Raw genomic sequence first — 21,440 nt, forward strand, 5'->3', positions numbered from 1 at the left:
TCCCTGGTACCGAGGTCAGGCTGACAGGCCCGTAGTTCCCCAGATCCTCCCTCCGACCCTTCTTGTAAATGGGTGTCACATTGGCAAGCCTCCAGTCCTCTGGGACCTCCCCTGTTGACCAGAATTGCTGATAGATGATGGAGTGGCTTGGCAAGCTCCTCCACCAGTTCCCTCAGTACTCTTGGATGGATCCCATCTGGTCCCATAGATTTATGAGTGTCCAGATGGTGTAGTAGGTCACTAACTATTTCCTCCTGGATTAAGGGGGAGTATATTCTGCTCTTCGTCCTCGCCTTCCAGCTCAGGAGGCAGAGTACCCTGAGGATAACTGGTCTCCCTATTAAAGATTGAGGCAAAGAAATCATTAAGTACCTCAGCCTTTTCCTCATCTCTGGTGGCAACATTCCCTTCTGTATCCATTAAAGGATAGATATTCTCCTTGGGATTCTTTTTACTGTTAATGTATTTGTAAAAACATTTTTTGTTGTCCCTTATGACAGTGGCCAGATTTAGTTCTAGCTGAGCTTTTGCCCTTCTAATTTCCTCTCTGTATGACCCAACAAGATCCCTGTACTCCTCCCAAGTTGCCCGCCCTTTCTTCCAGAGATGATAAACTCCTTTTTTTCTTGACTTCTAGCAAAAGCTCCCTGTTCAGCCAGGCTGGTCGTTTTCCTCGGCGGTTCAACTTGCGGCACATGGGAATAACCTGTTCCAGAGCCATTTAGATTTCACCCACCTGTCGTTCTTCCTGCTGAGGTGGCCTACAGCAGACACCCGCTACGATGTCACTCGCTGCTGACTAAAAAGGAAGCCTACTTCAAAAGGTGAGAAGCTTGCAATGTTTCTATCTAAATGAGACTGAGGTGAGTCTCACCTCTAATGACTTCTCCATCCATTCTGTGCTTGTTTACTGGTACTTTTAATGGACATGTAATGCAATACATTCAGGGTCTCTGGCACAACCCACAAAAATAAGCATCTGTATAGTACCCTGCGTCATAAAAGATGTGGTCCACTGAAATGGTTTGCACTAAAAACAGCCTTTAGAATTCATCACTTGAATCAAGTATTTGGTGTGCTGTGATTAAGCCCTGCACGTCTATTGAGGCATTTAGTATACGGATAGTTAAATATTAAAATACTAATCAGGACTAAGGGAAAACAGGTTCGTAAGTCATACAAGGACTGTGAAACCCCTGCTTGATATCACAGAAATACAACATACCAGCTTCACAGACCAGGCTGGAATTGAAACAGAATGACCTGGCATTCATAACGTGATGAAGTAACTTCATTTCATGGTTTCTGAGAAGTCATTGAGTTGAGTCTAACTGTGTTTTTTAGTGGTTTTGGTACCTTACACATCACAGGTCAGTATCACTCATGAGCGGTATCTTAACCTTGAACTGTATGGGATTTGAATCCAGTTTTGACTCTGAGGAAGGACTTTGTTTCAAGTTGCATTCAAAACTCTCTTTTGCAGTCGTATCCTCAGGCAACAGACTGGGGCAAAGCAGCTGCCCATTTAGCCCAGTCCAGTCTAACCCTCTGAGCTCTAAGCTGCACGTGGCCTTGTGTTACTTCAACACCTCTGAATGACATGTGTGGCAACATGACTAATATTTATCATGACAGATCTTTTTATATTACTCTTCCTATGATAAGCCAGTATCTTTTCTCAATGCTTTCTAAGTAGCATGAGGATATCATACTTGGCTTTGCAAAACATGCCTTTTATGCACTCTCTTTACATGCATTGACATTTCTGGGAGAGGTCCGCCTCAAAAAATCAGAGCAGAAGGAGCGGAAACAACGGCACAGACATTAAATTGCCAGTGAGTTTAAGGCTTTGAGTCTCATCTAGACAATATTCTAATTCTGTACGTTAGTTGCATTGTATTATTTGATTAGCAATCATCTCATTGATAATAATAATAATAATAATAATAATAATAATAATAATAACAACAACAACGGAAGGGCAGCAAATGAGATTCCATTACACAGGAACTGAAAGAGCGCTATGCTGGCTCTCGTGGCATAGTCTACCCCAGAGACACATGAATCATAAAAAATTCACTTATATACTTTGGCAAAACTTAGGTTCTTCCATGACTTTGAGACGTTACCAAGATATTATTGAGGTATCAGTATCATTGTCATTGACTTTGATTTATAAATTTATATTTTTTCTCAGAATTTGAGGGGGTTTAAGGTACTGATATAATGAAATATTGGGAAAAAATCTTTAGTAATAAAAATCTGTCCTGGATTTGATGCAATGTATGATAATATTTCAATCAATAAATTCAGAATAGCAGCCATGTGCACTTCATGTGAATCTAGAGGGAATTCCATGGCTCATGGCTGTTCTCTAAGAGGAAAGGCAGTGAGATGTTTTCCTTCAATGGCCTCAGGTGAAAATTCCCAGTGACAGAGCACCCGTGCCCTTGACAACAGCTGACCTGGTGGTGAGGTCCGTATGGAGCCCACAGACTGGGTACTGCCTCATCCTGCTGGTCAAAGGACATTTCTCTTTGCTCTTTGTAATGGCCCAAGCCACCCTTTTGTAAAACATAACCCACTTGTTTTCATATGCTGTGACTGGCTCACGGCCATTTCTTGACACCAGCTACCCCTTCCTGTCAGCCCTAGAAGGGCCTTGGAGCAGGAGGTCCCCTCCCACAACATGCACAGGGGCCACCATGTTGTTTCAGATGCCATTTTATGGCAGGTAGTCGCCATTTCTGACAGTCTCATGGCCCACAAGTTTTCATCCTGGCCTGTGGCTGGCTGGCAGGACCAGCCACCCCTTACAGCTTTCCCAGAAGTACGTGAAAACAGGAAGCCCTTGCCCACCGCATACGTGGAGATTGCCGTCATTGATGTCATACCCCACGTGTTTTGTACTCTTTCCAACTGTGACTGGACAGTTGTCATGTTTTGAAACCATCATACCCACATGATCTCAGAGCACCCTCTGACTGCCTCCCCACTTCCTTTATGTCAGGAAGCGTTCCTGTATAATATACAGATTTATAGAGAGAGATTTCTGTACGTATATGGGGACAAGTTTCCTCAAAAAGACCACACAAATGGGAACCAGCCAATGGGTTCATGAATCAGAAAACTGTATTCTGAGAGAAGTTTCACGCAGAGAGGGTGGGTGGTGCAGAGCTCCCCTCGTCCACAGCTGTGGGGAGCTTCCAGCTCCTTGTGAGACTGTGCCGTGGTACAGACTGCGGCTGTAAAAGGCAGGGTAGTATCAACAACTGGAGCAGCCACCCTCCACCAACATGGGCAACCCCTGACTGGGACTCTCCCAGCCTTAGGCCAAGGCTGCCAGTCCCGCATCTCCCAGGCAGCCAGGAAACACCCATCCTGGGCTGGCTGTGTCACCAACCCCATGGTGATATGGGCCACTGCCAGCCTGCTGCCCACCATGAGGTGGCCACTGCATCCTTGGGTTGGCGCCAGGAGTTGGTGTCATTTTTGATTCCTTATCTTTATATCGGTGTCCTTGTAGAAAGTAACAAATTTCTCTGGCTGAGTGGCTGAGGACGGGAGTGCACCATGGCCTGGTCGTGTCCTTGGATGAGCCTCCACTTCTGAAAGATAAAGGAGGAACAGCCACCATCTGTCATGCCACAGACGACCCCTGCCTCTCTGCCTGGGCCCAGCTCTTGGAAGGGCAGCAGCCCTCCCTTCCCTGCCCTCTTCCCTGGCCTCGCCTCAGCCCTTGCTCCCCTGCCTGCCCCTAGTCTGGGCTGGCTCACCACGTAGCCCTTTTTATACCTGTCCTGGGTAGCCGTGTCACCATCCCCCGTGAGATGGCCACCACCAACGTTCTGCTTGCTGTCACATGGCCATCATCACATCACCGGGGGTGCCAGGGCTGATGGAAGGCCCAGTCCTCAGCTGGCTGGCCAAAAAGGGCTGTTCCTCTTCTGCCTTGCTCACAGTAGGATGGATAAACCCTGTAACTCAGGCCCATGGGGAGAATGGCCGATACGGAGAGCCTGCTGTCATTCCCGTCTGTGTGGGGACAGCCTCTTGCCCAGGGCTGTGGTCACCTTGCAGCCCCCCACCACCCCATCCTGTCCCACCCCACCTTGTCTTGGTCACCTCCTTGCTGTCAGGACCAGATGGAGAGAGGTGGAGCTCGGCATGAGGGTGCAGACAAATGAAGGTGGTGTCTGAACAGTAGGGACCAATTCAGGTGTTTAACATACTTATCTAGCACCTCTTTGGCTGTATTAAAGCCTAATGTCCTGTGAGCATGCAGGAAACTGCCCAACAGGACGCTGCGGCTGGGATCAGCCACATGGAAACACTAGGGCATCTCAAGTTGTACTAAATGCTTAATTGTAATGCCTAGAAGTCCGCTGGTTCCGTCGATGGACAATTAGCTCACACCTGGCCGCAGAGGGCAGGACTCAGCTGTCTGGGAACAGGCTCCGCAGTGTCACTTTGAGTAGTGTGAGGAGCCTCGCCTAGTCTGTAGCCACTACACCAGGAGTGGGCAGGGTGCTGGTCTGCTCTGCCTGGGGGTGGTCTCAGACACTCCACGACCTCCCAAATGCCACTGGATAGTTATCTCTTAGGAGCTGAAAAACTCTGCACAGAATAATTCAGGTGCTTAAAGCTGGGTCTCAAGTGCATTTCAGATACCCTAGCGTATCTGGCCTGCTCCCCAGAGGCCACTTCAGAGACCTCCCATAGGTCCTGTGTTATACATGGCAGCTCTATGTAGATGTCTTGGAGAGCCTGAGATATGGGTCTACATATGTTTAGGCATTTTAAATGCATTCCTATATTTAGACTTAATTTGGTTGTAAACAATGTGTTGCTGAAAGATACCATGAAAGACTTGATTCTGTGCTCTGGTGGTTGCAACCATCTGAACTGTTTCGGAACTGTGTTAGAATGGGATGTACCCACTTCTAGAAATGCTGGTTTTCTTCTGTACCACTTCTTCTTACCACTAAAGATGATCCTTTATTTTGCTAAATAGAGCATTTCATCTCACAGATTATAATTGTAAGAATGGATGTTGAATCGCTTCTTGTAGAATTCTTATCTTTTAGTAAACCCTGAAAATGTTAACGACTGCAGAAATACGTCATAGCACTGTAGCAACAATGTAGTTCAATGCGGTATCTCATAGAAAGGAAATAAATACTAATTTATGTTAAAACACAACTGATTTCAGCCCCTAACACATACAAACACCAAGATGCATAGGTAGTCCACCAAGCAGTCAGGCACTGACATCTTCCCTGCACTTGTAAGCGTTGTAATACCACTTTGCAGCCTCCATGGCATAGCATCTTCTACAGCAGGATCTCAGCATATTTTACAGTTGTTAGCCAATTTAGCTTTGCAAAACTGAATTCCTGCAAAGTGGCGAATCCTTAATGGCCTTCATTTTGCAAAGGTGGAAACTGAGGAGCAAACAGGTTAAAAATAGCCTTTCTATTGAAAAGCTGACCATCTGTGCCTTTGAAATAAAGAACAATCAAAGCTTAGCAAATTAGACTAATTTCTAATGGTCACATACTACACTTGCAAAGGAACCAAGAAGAGAAACAGCCCTTCACGATAAGACTTGCAGAACTATTTATCCTTTCTTTGTACAGCTTTCAATTCCCATGTTACTTTAGACTAGCTTTGTTTTAAAAGTAATGAGTTACACAACCTGCAGTGGAGGATGTTTGGGGTGAAACATGAAATATGTGAGTAAGAATGCTTTGATACTGTGGAGGTAGACTTGTTGAGAAATAAAGTACTACCCAGGTAATAATTTATATTTGGCTATTTATGGTGCCAAGATGCTCATCACCAGGGTAACCAACTAGTGCCCACAGCCTATGCTCTAAGAGGCTATTCTGAAAGGATTCTTTTTTTCCCCACTTTTGAAGCAGTAATAGACATAGAAGATTCTAGAGAGAATCAAGAAGACAAACGTCTGTCTCAAGGGATAGAATTGCTGTGATTACTTTCCACCTTTATCCAAGGAAACGGAATTTATGTATGTTTTGTAAAATGAGAGTGACTCATAGGGTCATTACCAGAGAGCCTAGTGTACAAAGAGGCATTTTTCATACAAGTAAAGAGAAAGGTAACTTTGTATCTACCTGAATCCAGCACATCCTGAAGAAGATTTACACAATATCTCAGGTCTGAGAGGTCAACTGATGATTGTTTAATATTGTGAGCAATACATTTTTCATGATAATACAAGATAAAATAGCTGATGAATAAGTTCCTCAAGAGGATTAGCATTTTCCTAGGTTTAATACTGCTGCCCTCCTAAGATAAAAAAGTAAATAAACTAATACAATAGCAGTCCTATTGCATTTGCCAAAACTTTATTCAGTAATTTCAAATTATCTACTAATTCCAGAATGATAAACACAAAATCAGGGCTTAAATGGTGCTGGAAGCACATACCTGCAGCGTGGCTTCCAGAGATGGAGTCTGTTTTGCACAACCAAACCTGACTAAATGTTTCTGCTTGACTTTCTGGGATGAAGGTAGAATTATTTAGCTCATGCAGTGTTTCCACTCCTGCAGTTTCTGAGACCTGTTGCAGGGCTGAGGGCATCCTACATGGCAGCAGGGAACAGAACTCACACTGCACCTGAGCTAAACGCCAACCTCCAGGACAGGGCCAGGGTCATCGCATCAACATAGCACAATAATCATGTGTAACCCAGGTAATTATCTTAGACACAGCATCCCGCGAGCATGGCTACACTTCCTTCGCAACCTGATAGGAGAGACAGGTGTGTTCACCTACCAATATCTTGAGGTCTTCGAACAACATGCTGACACAGCACTTCGGACACGCACGCAGCTTCTTTCTCCTGAACAGATTCCAGTTATATTCATCCCCATGAGGGATCATTCTGCAGCCTTGAGTCCAGGTGGGATGTCACATCAGAATGTCTCCCAGAGCAGAAGGAGGCTGCACTGAAGCTGCTTATGAAGAATGGTTACTGGCCCAGGCTAACCTTTGGGTCATGCAAGGGAATCATCTGGGAGATTGCCAGTAGCCACGGGCCAAAACTGTACCGGGGAGCGTGCTACTGGTCTTACAGTACGGATGGTTACGTGTCAGCTCCTCTGCTCTGGGCCTGCCCTGGCAATGTTGCAATTCCAGTAGAGACATAGCTATAGTTACATGGTTTTGAAGGTGAACCTGGGCTAAATCATTTTGACTGTCAGCAGGACTTCCTATACTAGTCCAGTGCTGGAGCTGGATCACATGGCTGTCAGTTCAGAACAAGCTCAACCGTGCTTGCAAAATAACATCCAAATACATCATAACCCAGAGCATTATATAATCAGATCCTCATGCTATGGGAAAAACAACACGTTCCATAAGTTCCTGGGAGTTTGTGCAGGAGTGGAACAGAAGTGCACATCTGTTTGTAAAACACAGAATTTTACATAATCACCTGGGCAAACCGAACAAAGAATGCTACTGATCAAAATCTCTGATGTCCCTAGGAGTGTTTCTACAGACTAAGCCGTGAACCATATCCCAAATTATTAGTAATTCGTACCACTTTATCACAGATACGTCTATGCAACTGCAATGTTTGATTAGCTGCTCTACTCAAATGGTTTTGTGTTAGAAGACCATGACAGTATCTTGCCTGTCTTCTTTGCACTGTTTCACAGGTTTATCTATGCTCTCTGCCATGGTCCCAAATACTTTCTCCCACTCTGATTAGTCAGATACCTCATTCCACTGCAGTCTGTATCTGAAGATGCTCCCTCCTGCCTGACACATTGCATCCTGGAGGTCCAGGTCTTCCAAGATTGTAAGCCTGACAGAAAAGAACTACCATGATATCCAGGAATATGTCATCCCATGACCAGAGCAATAAATACAGCAGCAGTGAAGAACAGGCAAGAGAAAGCTGGGTCTCAAGTGTGACCGTAAGGTTAAGTCATCTGCCCGAGTCCTCCCCTGAGAATTGTTCAGCTCGATTGCCTTTCCATCTCCCCTCCTTTGTCTTTCTGACTGACATTTCATTGAAAATATTAAAAATATACACTGTTGTACTGGGTGTCAGTGCCAAGGTTTTGACAGTGGTGGGGCTGCAGGTTTAGCCTTGCTGAAGAGAGGTCAGGGCTGCCCAGTGCCAGACACAGCAAGTTCCTGCCAGCTCTACAACAGACCCAGAATATACCCTGCTGACAATGGTACATGGGCTCTGTGTTCACAGATGTGCACCCTTTGGACTACTGTCAAGGAGTGGAAAAAAGTAAAAAAGGTAAAGTCTGCAGTGAAACTGGAGATTCGCCAGAGACAAAAGAGGCAACACATTTCTGTATTTCTTGTTCTAAAAGACATAGGTCTTCTCAGCTGAGTTGAGCAGCCAAAAAGCCACAGACTGCTCTGGCTTGGCGTGTTAGCATTGCAGTGTGTTATCCAAGTTCTTAGCTGCATAAGCCATCCATTCTTTCCCTTTCTGTCCCTACCTGCAGCAGAGGTCATCTTTTTTTTTTTTCCTTTCTGTACTGCTGCTAAGGGAGAACTGCAGCACAGGAGAGACTTGCAGAAATAAGACAGGTGGCATCTGCTTCCTTCTCACGCCCTTTTCCATCCTCTAGAAGGGTCAGGCCCCAGAGCTTACCATGTCTTTTTTGTCTGGTGAGCTCCTTGGGATGTTCCATAAACCATGCTGGATGTGCTCTGCTTATACCACCAAGCGGCAGCTAGTACAGTCCTAGACCGAGTGCTGCGCCAGTATCGTGACAAACACGTTACATATAAAGCAGTTCATTAACTGTAGCATAAAACCCACAGGGCTACATTTCTACAACTGTGCCATTACAGAAGTATTTCTGACCACTTGCAGAGACATCTTTTGAGACAGGGCAGATGTTTCTAAAACCTGAAAAGAACATTTCATGAAGATATGAAGAGAACTTTTCAGGGTCACTAGTTGGGAAACAGTCTAAGCACCAACACTGAGAATGAGCATTGGAAATTTTAGAAGACTGAACTCTTGCATTTCAAAGTAATAACCAAAGTCACACCAATGTTTTAAAAGTCCCTGCCACCCCAGTGTACTAGTTTTAGCAAGTATTTATTAGGAAATTCTGAACACCTGAGTAATATTTTTATCTCCAAAAAGTGATACAAATCAAGAACCCCATGCTCCTATTTAACATGTCTTTATGACTTCAGATCAAACTTGTTTGGTTTGTAAGCAAAATGGTGATTCCTGTAACTAACATCTTTGCACATACTCAAGCTAGGCTGTAGAAAGCTACCTCTATGTAGTCAGTGCCACAATCCCCAACACAAGATTCAAAAGCTGAAATATAATTAGCAATTCTGAACAAACTAGACTGAAATCCTGCCCCCTCTGACCATTCGAAATAAAAAAATAAACCCCTCCCCTTTGTAATTGCGTTGCTAAAAGACTGCAAAATGGCCCTAGTTCAGCTAAGGATAGACTAAAATTAAGATAATTTCTTCAGTATGAAGTGCGTTGCTGAACTGGGGCCTCAAAGATGACCAAGGTCACATCCAACACTTTCAGAAAGTCAATTCACAGGCCTTAAATAAATTCTGGCTTTGGATGAAGGATATGGGACTTTCAACCTTATAACATTGTTTTGAGGTATTTCACACTGAAAGGTGAAATTTTAGAGGCTGCTGTGTTTCATACTATCATCAGACGTATCTCTGAAAGCAAAAGCTTTATGCATTTGATACAGTTTGCAATGAGTTTGAATACCTGTGTAGTTTTTATGCACAAGTAAAATAACCTCAGCATTATTTTTTTAAAAATCAATTATAAAAGACACTGCAACTTCAAATCTGAGTTTTTAATGTAAGATACCATATATCCAAAGTATTTCACAAATATTTTATCAAAATCCGCTACAAAATCATCATGGATGAAAGTTTTCCTGCTAAAACTTTTAAAAAGAGAAAAAATTATGAGTGGACCATATGCTATTCTGGAAGCAAATCCTCTCCTAGCTCTTCGTCAGCAAAGTCATCTTCCTCAGTTCTCTTTCTTGCTGCAGTTTTTGGTCTTTCTGCTTGCGGGCCAAGTGGATCTATGTAGGAGGCATCTAGGGTTTAAATACATTTGAAACAGTTACCTACAAGTAATTTTAAACAAAAATTTTCAAACAGAGAATCAAACAAAAGAGTGGGTTTTAGCATTACACATCTGTAACACGTCTTTGAAATGCAGACTAGAAAAAGCATATGAACACTGAAGGAGAACAAGATACCGTGTTCAGGAACCAAGGCACAGCACAAGAGCAACGTACCTGAGTGCTAGTCATAGAAGCTCTTTTTCCCCTCCTTTTTTTAAAAATAAATTTCTATTTATTTTATTACAGTCATTAAGTGAGAAAAAGACTTCAGAAGAGTGCACGGAACAGGAAGACTGATGAGTTGGTTAAGGAAGGGCATTTTAGGAAGTACTACATTCCATGTGGATTTGGTTTTTTAAACCCGTTTGAAAATTCAATCTTAGTGAAGAACTTATGACTGCAGAACCACAAGAACTGACTAAAGGATGCAGCAGACAGAAATCAAAGTAATAAATATTTACATGGGTCACATTCTTAATATTTACAATTACTTTATAGTGAGCTCTGAACAATATTTATTTAATGAGAAAAATGTTTTCCTAATTGTCTAATTTCACATGCTCTTCCAAGAACTTATTTTTTCCATCTCCCCTCTCTTTAAGGGCCAGGAAAGTAAGAAGGTATAAGATGCCCACTTGCCTATTTCTTTACTGCCGCTACTTTCATAGGGTTCACTTGTTCCAGGCAAAGCTTTTAGTTTGGCACTCAGTCTTTCCCCTTTGGTACCACCACTATCTGGGGGGAAAAAAAAAAAAAAGTTGAAGACAAATAACATGCTGTTATGTTCTGTGAAATCATGATACAAGAACAACATAAATTCAGCTACTATCTGTCAAACAAGATTTGGATGAAACCATCTTTTCATGATGGATACAGTACACATTTGTAATAGTGGTCATTAAAACACAATGGACACTGTGTCCACACGTGTGTGTTTTAATTAAAAAAAATATATACACAACCTTATTTACTTTGGAGTAAACACATTAAAATATTTCTGCTTCAAATGCTGACATTTCAGTTGCTTATAAATTACAGTCACATTTTGGAGTTAAAATAAGCATGATAAATATAAACGCTGTCACAATGTATACAGACATTTCATATGTCTGTGTGCTTACTAATATATTAGTATGATCCACCTGTTCAATACCGTCAAGGTTAAATACAACACTAACTTTCCTTTTAATTAGAAGAGTATATTCGGCATGTGCTGTCCACATGGCAGGCAGGCACAGTTCATGTATACAGACCATCCTGGCCCTGCATCTTGCTGTAAACACTGTGCTGGCAGCTCAGTTTGCAGTGGGGCCCCAAGGAATGTGTCGGCTCCAAGGGCTGCCTCGTGCCCAGACAACATCAGATTAACATTCTCTTGCCACAGCAGTATTCCAGACACTTTAAATATTCTGTTCACCTCTGAATCTCTTTTTCACATTCATGGCAAGCTTTCAATCTCGTCTGCTAAAACAAATTTTTATGCAATTTTTTTCTCCTAGGAGAAAACGTAAATGTTTCATGTTTGGCGTGGTGTATTTACAAGGCAGGACATGCCACGCAGCCAAATACAAACATGCTCATTTACAACACGAAACAATGCTGTTATTAAATGTCCTCCATCTGTAAGGAGGAAAAATGGGTTTCATTCAGCAAACAATAACAAAGTCTGGACTTGGCAACACATTTCCATTGTCTTATTTACTATAAATGTTCTTTTTCTAAATATTGTTACTATTTAAGAAAAAAAATCAAAACAAAACACTTCCACAAAGATGACAAACCTTTATTTCTCTATAAATACTACTGCAGACTCCAGTTTACTCAGCCCTGAATTGCAAGACAATGCTTCTGCTCCAAGAAAGATCTAATACATACAGTCACATGTCAAACAGTTAATATGTTTACAAGACACAGATTATGGTTGAAACTTCAAAGCAAGGAAAATCTATTTTAATGTACATCGACCTCCCTTGGATCAATTCTCACTGACAGGTTTCATGGAAGAAGTGAATGCTTAACGAAGGATTTGAAGAAACTGAAAGATATCAATGGGTTTGATTGGGGGGGGATCAAAGGGCTGTGAAATTACAAAAGGGCTGGATGTCAGTGGGCTTTGGACAGGCCTTAGCAACAAGGAGGCAAGCGCTGAGCTTCAAAGATGGTGCGGATGAAAACATTTTGAGGACAGTTTAGAGGAGAATACAAAACGTTTAACAGGGAGAGAAAAAGTAGGGTAGGAGTAGGCATAGAGTCTTGTGCAAAGGAAAACAAGTAATTCACAACATAATGAATAAAGTTGGAAGAAGCAGTAAGGAGATCTAAAGACAGGAACGATAGAGCAGCAAGTACACTAGGGGAAGACTGAACTAGTCAGAGAAACTCCATAGGTTTAATTGGTTGGTTCCAGAAAGGAAGAACTGGGTGTAATGAAAATAAAAGAGGAAGAAGATAGCATATCAAAGGTTTTCAACTGTGAAGGAGGAAAACACATGGGTTTCAGTGATACTACCAGAGGAAGGTGAAAGATTTTATATTAACTAAAAGAATTAAAAAAAGGATGGTAGACGAGCCAAAATAGCTGGAATAAACATAACACCCGCAAGTTACCTGTACATCTTCCTGCCCTAAACCAAACAATTGAAAACAGAAGCTTTCTTGAACATCCTAGGACCCTTAAGTTTTATTAGGGCTACATCCAAGAAGGGAATAAAGCAGTAAGTCCAAAATTTGAAGCCAAATTTCCCCCTCTTTTCTGTCCCCGTCTAGTAGATGGCCAACTCTTGAAGTGCCTAAGCCTCATCAACTGCCCCCCGCATAGCTTTGAAGTTCCTTAAGCACTTACTGCTATGATTGAGGTGCCCAAAATAGCCATCCTGAGCAGCAAAGATGCCTTCAGGATATTCAGCATGCGACCTTGGTGCCTAAGCTCCTCTTTCTGTTTATGAGCCAATACAGTAAAATGGAATTGTGAGTGCTGTTAGAGTGAGCAAATGTAGCTGTTCACACAAATGTAGCTTTTTAGGCTTCAGACTTCATTCAGTTGCCCAAACACATTAATTTACTGTGTTTAATGAACTGAACCAACTCACCAAAAGGTTAATTAATGCTAGAAGTAGTGCAAGGGAAGCAGCAAGAACATATGACCAGGAATGGGAAAGAAAAGAAGTGCTGAGAGGGGCTGGACTCTTCTTTCCAGAAGCAACAAGTTATTTGATCAGTACATCCCACCCTGACTAAATGCACCGTGGAAAAAACTATGAAGAGTAAGTGTCTGTGGGCACAGTGCCCTCTTAACACTTAAGCAATAAAAACATATGGATGCCTTACTAGATTAGATTAAAGATCTATCTAAACTGGCTTATTGTCCATACAAAAGAACAAGAAGCTTAGGGAAGAGCATCATAAGTAGAGCAAGCATATACAGCAGCTCTCTTAAGAATAATTTCCTAGCTTCAACAATTTGTAAGTCAAGCATGTGTTTAGGGGAAGGGGGCAGCTCTTCATATTTAATAATGGATTGATTGATTTATTCTCCAAGAACTTGTTCAGTCTTTCCTTGTGCCCCTGTGAATTTTTTGCATTTGTAACAACCCGAGGTAAGGAGTTCCACCTTTCATTTACTCTGAACCTACCAATCTAGCCCCACCTCCCCAGAGAAAGGAGCACCCTGCCCTTTCTGCCCTGCATTGCATCCCCCTCCACATGCTGTCAAGTGGTAGCAGGCTGTGCTGGAGCAGGTTACCAATATGTTTAAAACTGATCTAATGAAAATTTTTTCTCAGGTGGATCAGCAAAGTAATGCAGCTCACCTTAACTCTATATGACCATTATATCTACAGCAAGAGTGAAGGGAAGGTTAACTTCTCTTCTGGTAGCAGCCCACAGTTAGTTTAAATTAAGCTAATATGCAAAACCACATCAAGTCTCCATGGACTGCATTATGCTCTGAGCGTACCTAAAAATGTGGAAGAGCAGCATCTTTCATTTTAAAGTACACCTGGAAGAGAAGAAGAGGTGGTTGACAGCATCTACCTTACATGGAGATGTCAGCAGCTCAGGAAGCAAGAGGTCTGCCTTCAATGCCTGCCTTCAGCTCTGGGAGTTCAAACCCACAGTTCTGTCTTTCAGGAGGAGTGTCCTAGTTGTTGAGCCATTTGGGGTAAGGCTTTTATTGACACTCGGCCATGGGATACAGGATTTGTCTGCCAATATGGCAGCTATTAAAAACACTGCTGACCATATACCATGATCTGCCAGAAGTTTAAATCTCATCTTGAAATTACTTTTTGTAGTTCTGTTTGCAGATAAATCATCTATATGTTTTTATTCAATATGCATACATAGGTAATTGGGCCAACGTTAAGGAATATAAGCTTGCAATGTAGACTTCAGGATTTTGGTGTCCTACAGTGAAGAGAACTCAGGGGAGGAATTGTTTTTAAAGCATTTTATCACAGACATGCATACTTTTGGTAGGTGAGTTTTACAGTTTCTACTCACCGTTCCCTGCGTCCCACCTCAAATCCAGGAAAAAGATTTTATACACATTCCAGCTTTTGGATGATGGGAATGAAACTAACTTTCACTAAAGTAATACACAGAAGAAAACAAAGCTAATATTGGTACAAAGGATAATAATAAAAATGCTGGATGAAAAACTTTTTTTGTAGTTTTTCTCTACTAATAGTAGAGCTTTGAGTGGTAACATCTCTCTGATTGCACTTGCAATCAAAGGACTACAGGTAGACAATTCTCCAACTGCAAATTAATTCTATCTGCATTACTCTAGTAACTGTACAAACACATACTCCTAATTAAATAAAGTTCTTTAATAATGGAAGACCACTGCTGAACTAAATTGCTCTCTGTATCTAAGCAAACCTTCACTGCAATTAATACATGCTTCTTATTTATTTACTTATTGTGCTCTTATGTAAAAAGTATGTTATGACTGTAGTTCACATGGAGGCCAGTTCCAGTGTACTCAGTCTGAGTTGGTAACATGGGCACATACACATAAACTGTCTGCAGGAACATGGTTCCAGAGTTGAAAAAGCAACAGTAACTGATTAAGCAGAGCTGGTCGATATATTTTTAAAATCTGATTTATAAATATATTTACTCTGTAAAATGATCATACTTGAGACTTGGATTATCATGCTGACATTATCTTCCCCTCACAGTCTGTGTTCAATAGCCTTAACCAGGAACTATGCATATAAAGACATAAATAATATACTGTGCATGCTGGTATCTTTTACAGTGCACTCCTCCTCATCTGTTTAAAAGTCATGCCTATAATGTTATATTTAGGATATTTACATTGTTGTATTATAATATGCTCCGTTCATTCAGATTTGTTCAACTTCCTCCAAGAACTGATTTGAACTAATTCCTTCACATACAATTTGGAGGGGAAAAAAAAATACCACCAAAGTAGAAAACTTAGTTTTTAAAAAAATGGTTAATTTTATATGGCAGAATAATGAATAAAGCAACATACTGCAAATGTAATCCTATTTTGGAATAATCCTATTTTAAGTAGTAATATCTAGCAAAAAAGATTCTAAATCTTTTTAAGTGTTTCTGTACTTCCTACTTAGCAAGATACCTGTGTGTATATCACTTCGACGCATAAAATCCGTGATATTTATATTTATTTTTTAAAGGATTCTCACTAGTTGCAATTACAGTGATGAGATTAGAAATTCCTCCAGTATCACAAAGGACAAATTAGAATTGTTAGTACCATTTTACTCATTGGGAAAAGATACCAAAGGGTAAGGTTGTTTGGTAATCTACCTCCTCTGTAAAATGTTTACGTAAAAGTGCATAGTGGGCTAATGCCTTTAGAGACTACAGATGCTTCACTAAATTCAGAATGTGTTTAAATGCAGCTCTGTGTATCTTTCATATATGGGATGAAGACACCATCTTTGGAGAAGAGAAGGCTTTAGTTTCGTTTGACCAAAGAGAACAAAGTTCATCATATCAAGCAGAATATTATATTAAAACTGAGAAACAGCATGTTTGTATATGGGATGTTTGTTTGGGATGGACAAACCCATTTATCTACTGACATCATCACAGGTGAAATGAAAAAGGGAAAAGAAACCTAAATTATTCTCGCATGGTTTCCTTTCATCTGGACAGCCTTAGGTAACAAGGAGAATGCAAAGTGCTCAGCCTTTCATCTTCTGAATTCAGCACGGCTTCTTTGGGCTCCTGTCCGAGACTGCATGGCTCCTCTCATCCAGCACAAAACTCCCCATTCAGACAGCAGGGCAAATGCAGACCAAGTAAACACTGCTATGGTAATGTGTTCCTTAAAGTCATACTTCCCCTTATCTACGAAAGGCCTTATGCCATTGAACAGTAAAAATCTCTTAAGAGTAGTAAAGACCACAGTGTCCTAACTTCCAAATTCTGGATGTTACTATCACATCTCTGCAAAACAAAAAGGTGAGTATGAAAACAAGAAAATATTATTGGAAAGGAAATATTTGAGAACTGCCTAAACTCAGATGTACTTTTAGCTCCCTTCAGGGTTTTGTGGTAGGGTTTTCTTCTGGTTTTTGTTTTGGTTTTGGTTGTTGTTTTTTTTTCTCTTTTCTCCTTTTTTAAATTAAAAAGACAAATTTTAAGGGAGTTTACCGTCATCTGCTTCAATATGAATCAAAAAGATTGAAAATCATAAATCTGATAATTGTGGGGAGAAGAAAATTTCACTTATTATAATAAGAGTTAACAAATGGGTTCAATTTTGGGGAGGCATTTTAGATTCAATGCTTATCCTTCTCACAAAACAAGAGCAGACTTTAACTGGCACTGATATAGATGTCCGTTTTCTTGGACTCCCTTCTTCCATTCTGTCTACCATCCATGCCTACACTAATCATATTCTTCAAATTATGTTTTGGTGCATCTCATGCACCTTCTGTTGTAATTTATATTGGCAAAGTAGTAGGTGTCCTATAAAGTACAAACCCTGCTGACTTAGTTCTCTTTCCTCTTAGCTTCCTCTTTAAAAGCAATTTTAGATCGTATTTCCTAAACCAAGGAAGCCCGAATTAATAATAGTCCTAATATAAATAACTATATAGGCGCAAAATATTTTGGGCAAAAAAGAATAATCTGTTAGGAATGCCAGCAAGTGGGGGGCAGCGAGCTGGTAAGAGGAAAGAAATAAAATATGCATCATACCTAAATATTTGGAATGTCTACACACTTCATTTAGCTAGTAAGTACTAAACTAAGGAGGATTCCATGCTTCACTGGGTTCAATAATGATAACAAATCCCTCATACAGTATAGGAAAATGATCCCTTTTGGTCTTGGCAACACCACTGGAAAAGACTAATCTTGAAATGTATACAAATGTTTCTTTTTTTTTTATTTTGAAGACATTAATTTATCAAAAGTGTACTAAGCTTCTGAAATAAAATAATGCATGTTTATATATCATATGTGTCTTCACACAGGCCATGTACAGAAATTTAATAAACTGCAAAATACAGACTCATAACCCAAGTGAATAATGCCAAACACTGGACAAAATAATGTTTGGGTCTTCAGGTTTCTCTCAGGCATCCTCAGTAAAAGGTAGACAAACTACAACATCGTCCTTAACAGCTGTTGCTGTGAGTGTGCAGTTTCTTCACTGATAAGGTTCCCCAGAGTCAACGTTACTAATTAAAAAATGTGTAATGCCTTTGACTCCTTCTAAAAATATATATAAGTAGTACATCTCACCACAACTTTTAATTAGGAATCCCAGCAGAAAGTTAACTCCAGGCTCAATATAGGACCTTCTTTGTACCTCTGCTTGTTTGCCAAGTCATTTCCAGAAAGGTTGGATCTTTGGCACTGAATTTGTATAACAGAGACTTCTCAAACATGCTCTCATAACAGACTTGTTCCCAAACTCTTTTTTTTCCCCCATTCTTTCATGAATTTGACATATCTTGAACAACAATCTAAGAATTATTGTTAGGACAAATTCTAGGTCAATTCTGACCCTGCTTACCCTCTCATCCTCTTAATGTTAGCATCCTAAATGTCTGCATTTGCTCTTCTCCCATTACTCTGCTTATGAGGGGAAAGAGTAATACTTTGGAATTACTAGGGCTTGCAGTCAAGTTCCTCATGTGTTCAACTTTGGAGGGGAGGGGAAGGGATTTTTTTTAAATTTTTTTAAAGAAGACAACTTTCCATAGACACTTCTGTCTTTAAAAGAAGTACTGACAAACTGGTAGTCTGGAGGATTAATGTTGTCTTAGCATCTTTCCAGCTTGATCGTTATTTATATCCTCCTTGCTAAATTACCGACTCACTCTCTCCCAATAACATACCCCTTTTTTACTAGTGAGGGTAGGGATAATTACAAAATACAGCTGTGAGAAAAGAAACCCTTTGTGCCATTTGCCTATATGGCTGATACAATGTTTTGCCCAGCTGTAAATACCCTTGCCTGCTACCAATGCTGCTCTTCATTTCTATTTATTATAAGTCAAAGTGGATCTCCACTTTATGAGAGAAAACAGGGACCAATGCTGTTTCACGCCACTGTTTTGCTGGCTGCCTGATCATAGGGCTTATGTAACAAAGGAGAGTCCAGAAACATTTCCATCCCTCTCTGTTACCAAAATAAGGAATTTCACCCCAAGAATTACTTTGGCTGGCCTGAGGCCCAGAACAGGTAAAATTCAATCCTAGGTGAGTTATGTTTTTTCTACATATCAATAAATGATTTAAAAGCTTCTTAGTAAAACTACCAAGCTGAAAAAGGAATGAGATCTCTCTTAAGCATCCAACGCTCATTCTTAATCCTTAGAGAACCCAGGAGAGCAGTCTTCATAAATGTAACAGCACTCTAAGGTCATCTTAAGATTACAGTAGTAATTTCCATGACTTTTCATGACCCTACAGAAATGTAGTACAGCATCTGCTATGTAGGTGAAGAAATAAAATTACCAAATAAGAAAAAAAAAATCCATAAATTATTTCTCTGTAAAAGGGAAGAGAGGTAAGAATTTATAGGAGGTATCTTTTTATGAGACCCACCAACATTAAGATAAACCAAAAACAGAATACAAAGAAACCATTTCCTTTTTGGGTCAAAATAGGGATTATTTTTTTTTCCAGGTGGCTGAAGTAGCCTGAAGTCTGCTAGTTTTCTTAGAGCAGCAGCAGGGAACAGTTAGGTTTAACATTACTAACATTTCATGGATTTAATAATGGGAGGGAAAAATCATTAGCTCTGCAATATTCAGACTGCCTAGTGCAGAAGAGACAAAGCAGGCCAGTTTCCAGACTTACATTGCTAGAGTTTTACATTTATGAAAGTCAGCATTGTAAATCTATAAGAGCAGAGAGACTTAGTAGTCAGAGAGCAAGCTTTCTTCTATGGAAGACTCTAGTACTTCAACTCTGCTATACTGAGAAAAGGGGAAGAAGGAGCTCAAAGATAGTACAGGTGTCTTCTCCTTATTAAAGAGCTGATTGCACAAAATAGCCTCCTGAACTTGTAACAAACACCTAATGTAATAGACTAGACATTGGGCATAAAATTCCCTTTCCTCCACGTTAAATAAAGACACAATGAATTCCTGTTTTTCATGGCTTACCTGTTCTGTTTTGTTATAATATATGATTCCTTACAGTAAATACTCCAAAGTTGATGGGATAAAAATGTTCAAGTCCACAAACAAGTAGAAATTTAGCTTTAGGAATAAACTGAGATCTGTATATAAAGCACAAATCATAGGCCATACTGGTTGAGGTTTCATACAGCAATGAAATAATCAAAAAGTATGAAACAAAATTTGTGAAGTACTTGCATATTACTCAATGCATATTTGTGTACATTTCTGAATGTAAGGAGATTTTACAAACACTTTAAGAAAAACTATTTTCTTTAGGAACCTGACAAATCTGATATTTAAGCACAGGTATTAAGTACTTACCACCACCAGCATTTCCTTCTCTCCGGCTACGTGCACTGCCATCTCTGCCAGATTTAATGCGCTGGAGAACAGTGAAAAAGGTTTCAAAAGAACAGAACAAAACCCCCATTTAGTAATATATATTAGAGATAATTATTGAAAACTCAACTTAGCTTATTAATAAAACAGTAGAAGAACATGAATCAAGGCTAGGCTTACTATACTGTAACTAATAAATGTTTTTTCAATGCACAAAATTGTCCTTAAAGTCAGTGTTAAATCCAGTGTTTACATAAAACAAGAGTTCTATGAAATTCAAACAGAATATCTCAATAAATTACTTTTCTTCAGATAAAATTTATACAGGGAATGTGCATAAAAATAGCTCAGATGTAGCTTTGTAAAGTACAGCTGAAAAAACAGGCAACACAGCCCTCCTTGCACGAGTTCAAAGTAGCCTCTGCCTATTAACGTCTTGTAAATCCCACAAGCATTTTATTATTGTAAAGATTCAAGGGGGGATGCAGGGAAATCTATAAAAAGAACTATTCACCCCATAGATCTTAAATTTTGAATACTTGGCACAGCACTGTACTTCACAGCAAAATTTAATTTGCTGTTGAGTGTTAAATGCAAGATAAAGGTGAAGGTAAATACTTTAAAAGCTGTGTTTAAAAAGTCAGCTCTCTTGCACTGAGGAAGGTACCATAAACATCTTCCAGCTGTGTTTTTTTTAGTGTTATTTGAAAACTTTTAACTGTTTATCAAAGCAGTACCTCTGTATTGCATGGCAGACTTGGCTTCTCCTGGAAAACCACCAAATTTCTCATGCAAATATGTTGTCAATTACAAGAAGGTACATCTCAGTGAGGGACTATTTGACAGATGGGTACAAAAACTTGGCGTTTAAAGCACTCAGCTGTTAATATAAGTAACCTCTGCATCTTATTTCAAAATATTAATTCAGGATCTGATTAAAACACGTACACACTGCCTAACCATGTATTCAGGTCACTTACTGTAGCTTCTTCACCTATTTTCACCAGAAAAATACCATGGAGTCTGGCAAAGTTGAAATGACACAGAAGAAGTGAAAGAACTTTCAAGATTCACGCCAACAGAAAAAGGAAGAACCGTTAAGTCAAAACTCACAGGAGTCAGACAGGAAAGCAGCAAGCCTAGCATGAAACCAGGAATGGTCTTGGAGCGATCCAGTCTGGGACCAGAATTTCTCATACTTTTTATTTATTTTGGGAAATCCTCAAGTCTAAAATATGTTCTCTGAATTTTGGATTAAATATCCTATTCACAGTCCAGTGAAGTAGCATATATCAGTCCTTCAGGAAGCATGTTCAGACT

The 21,440-nt window shown here is 40.2% G+C and overlaps 1 protein-coding gene and 1 long non-coding RNA gene across 5 annotated transcripts in view; both read right to left on the bottom strand.

Annotated features, from left to right (window-relative positions):
• LOC126048201 (uncharacterized) overlaps nucleotides 1-21,440 on the bottom strand; it is a 566,030-nt gene that overhangs the window by 312,339 nt on the left and 232,251 nt on the right. The window lies entirely within an intron of this gene.
• IFT88 (intraflagellar transport 88) overlaps nucleotides 9,841-21,440 on the bottom strand; it is a 48,991-nt gene continuing 37,391 nt past the window's right edge. For 3 of the 4 annotated variants that reach the window (XM_049822804.1, XM_049822806.1, XM_049822807.1), the window contains 3 exons: nucleotides 20,103-20,163; nucleotides 10,777-10,872; nucleotides 9,841-10,107 (listed from right to left, as the gene is read on the bottom strand). In XM_049822804.1, coding sequence (XP_049678761.1) covers nucleotides 9,986-10,107; nucleotides 10,777-10,872; nucleotides 20,103-20,163 — 279 coding nt within the window. In that variant the 3' untranslated portion in view covers nucleotides 9,841-9,985. The remainder of the gene's footprint in view (nucleotides 10,108-10,776; nucleotides 10,873-20,102; nucleotides 20,164-21,440) is intronic. The other variant, XM_049822808.1, reaches the window with a different exon arrangement.

The sequence above is a fragment of the Accipiter gentilis genome, chromosome 19 (assembly GCF_929443795.1).
Source record: "Accipiter gentilis chromosome 19, bAccGen1.1, whole genome shotgun sequence".
In the NCBI taxonomy this organism is placed as follows: Eukaryota; Metazoa; Chordata; class Aves; order Accipitriformes; family Accipitridae; genus Astur; species Astur gentilis.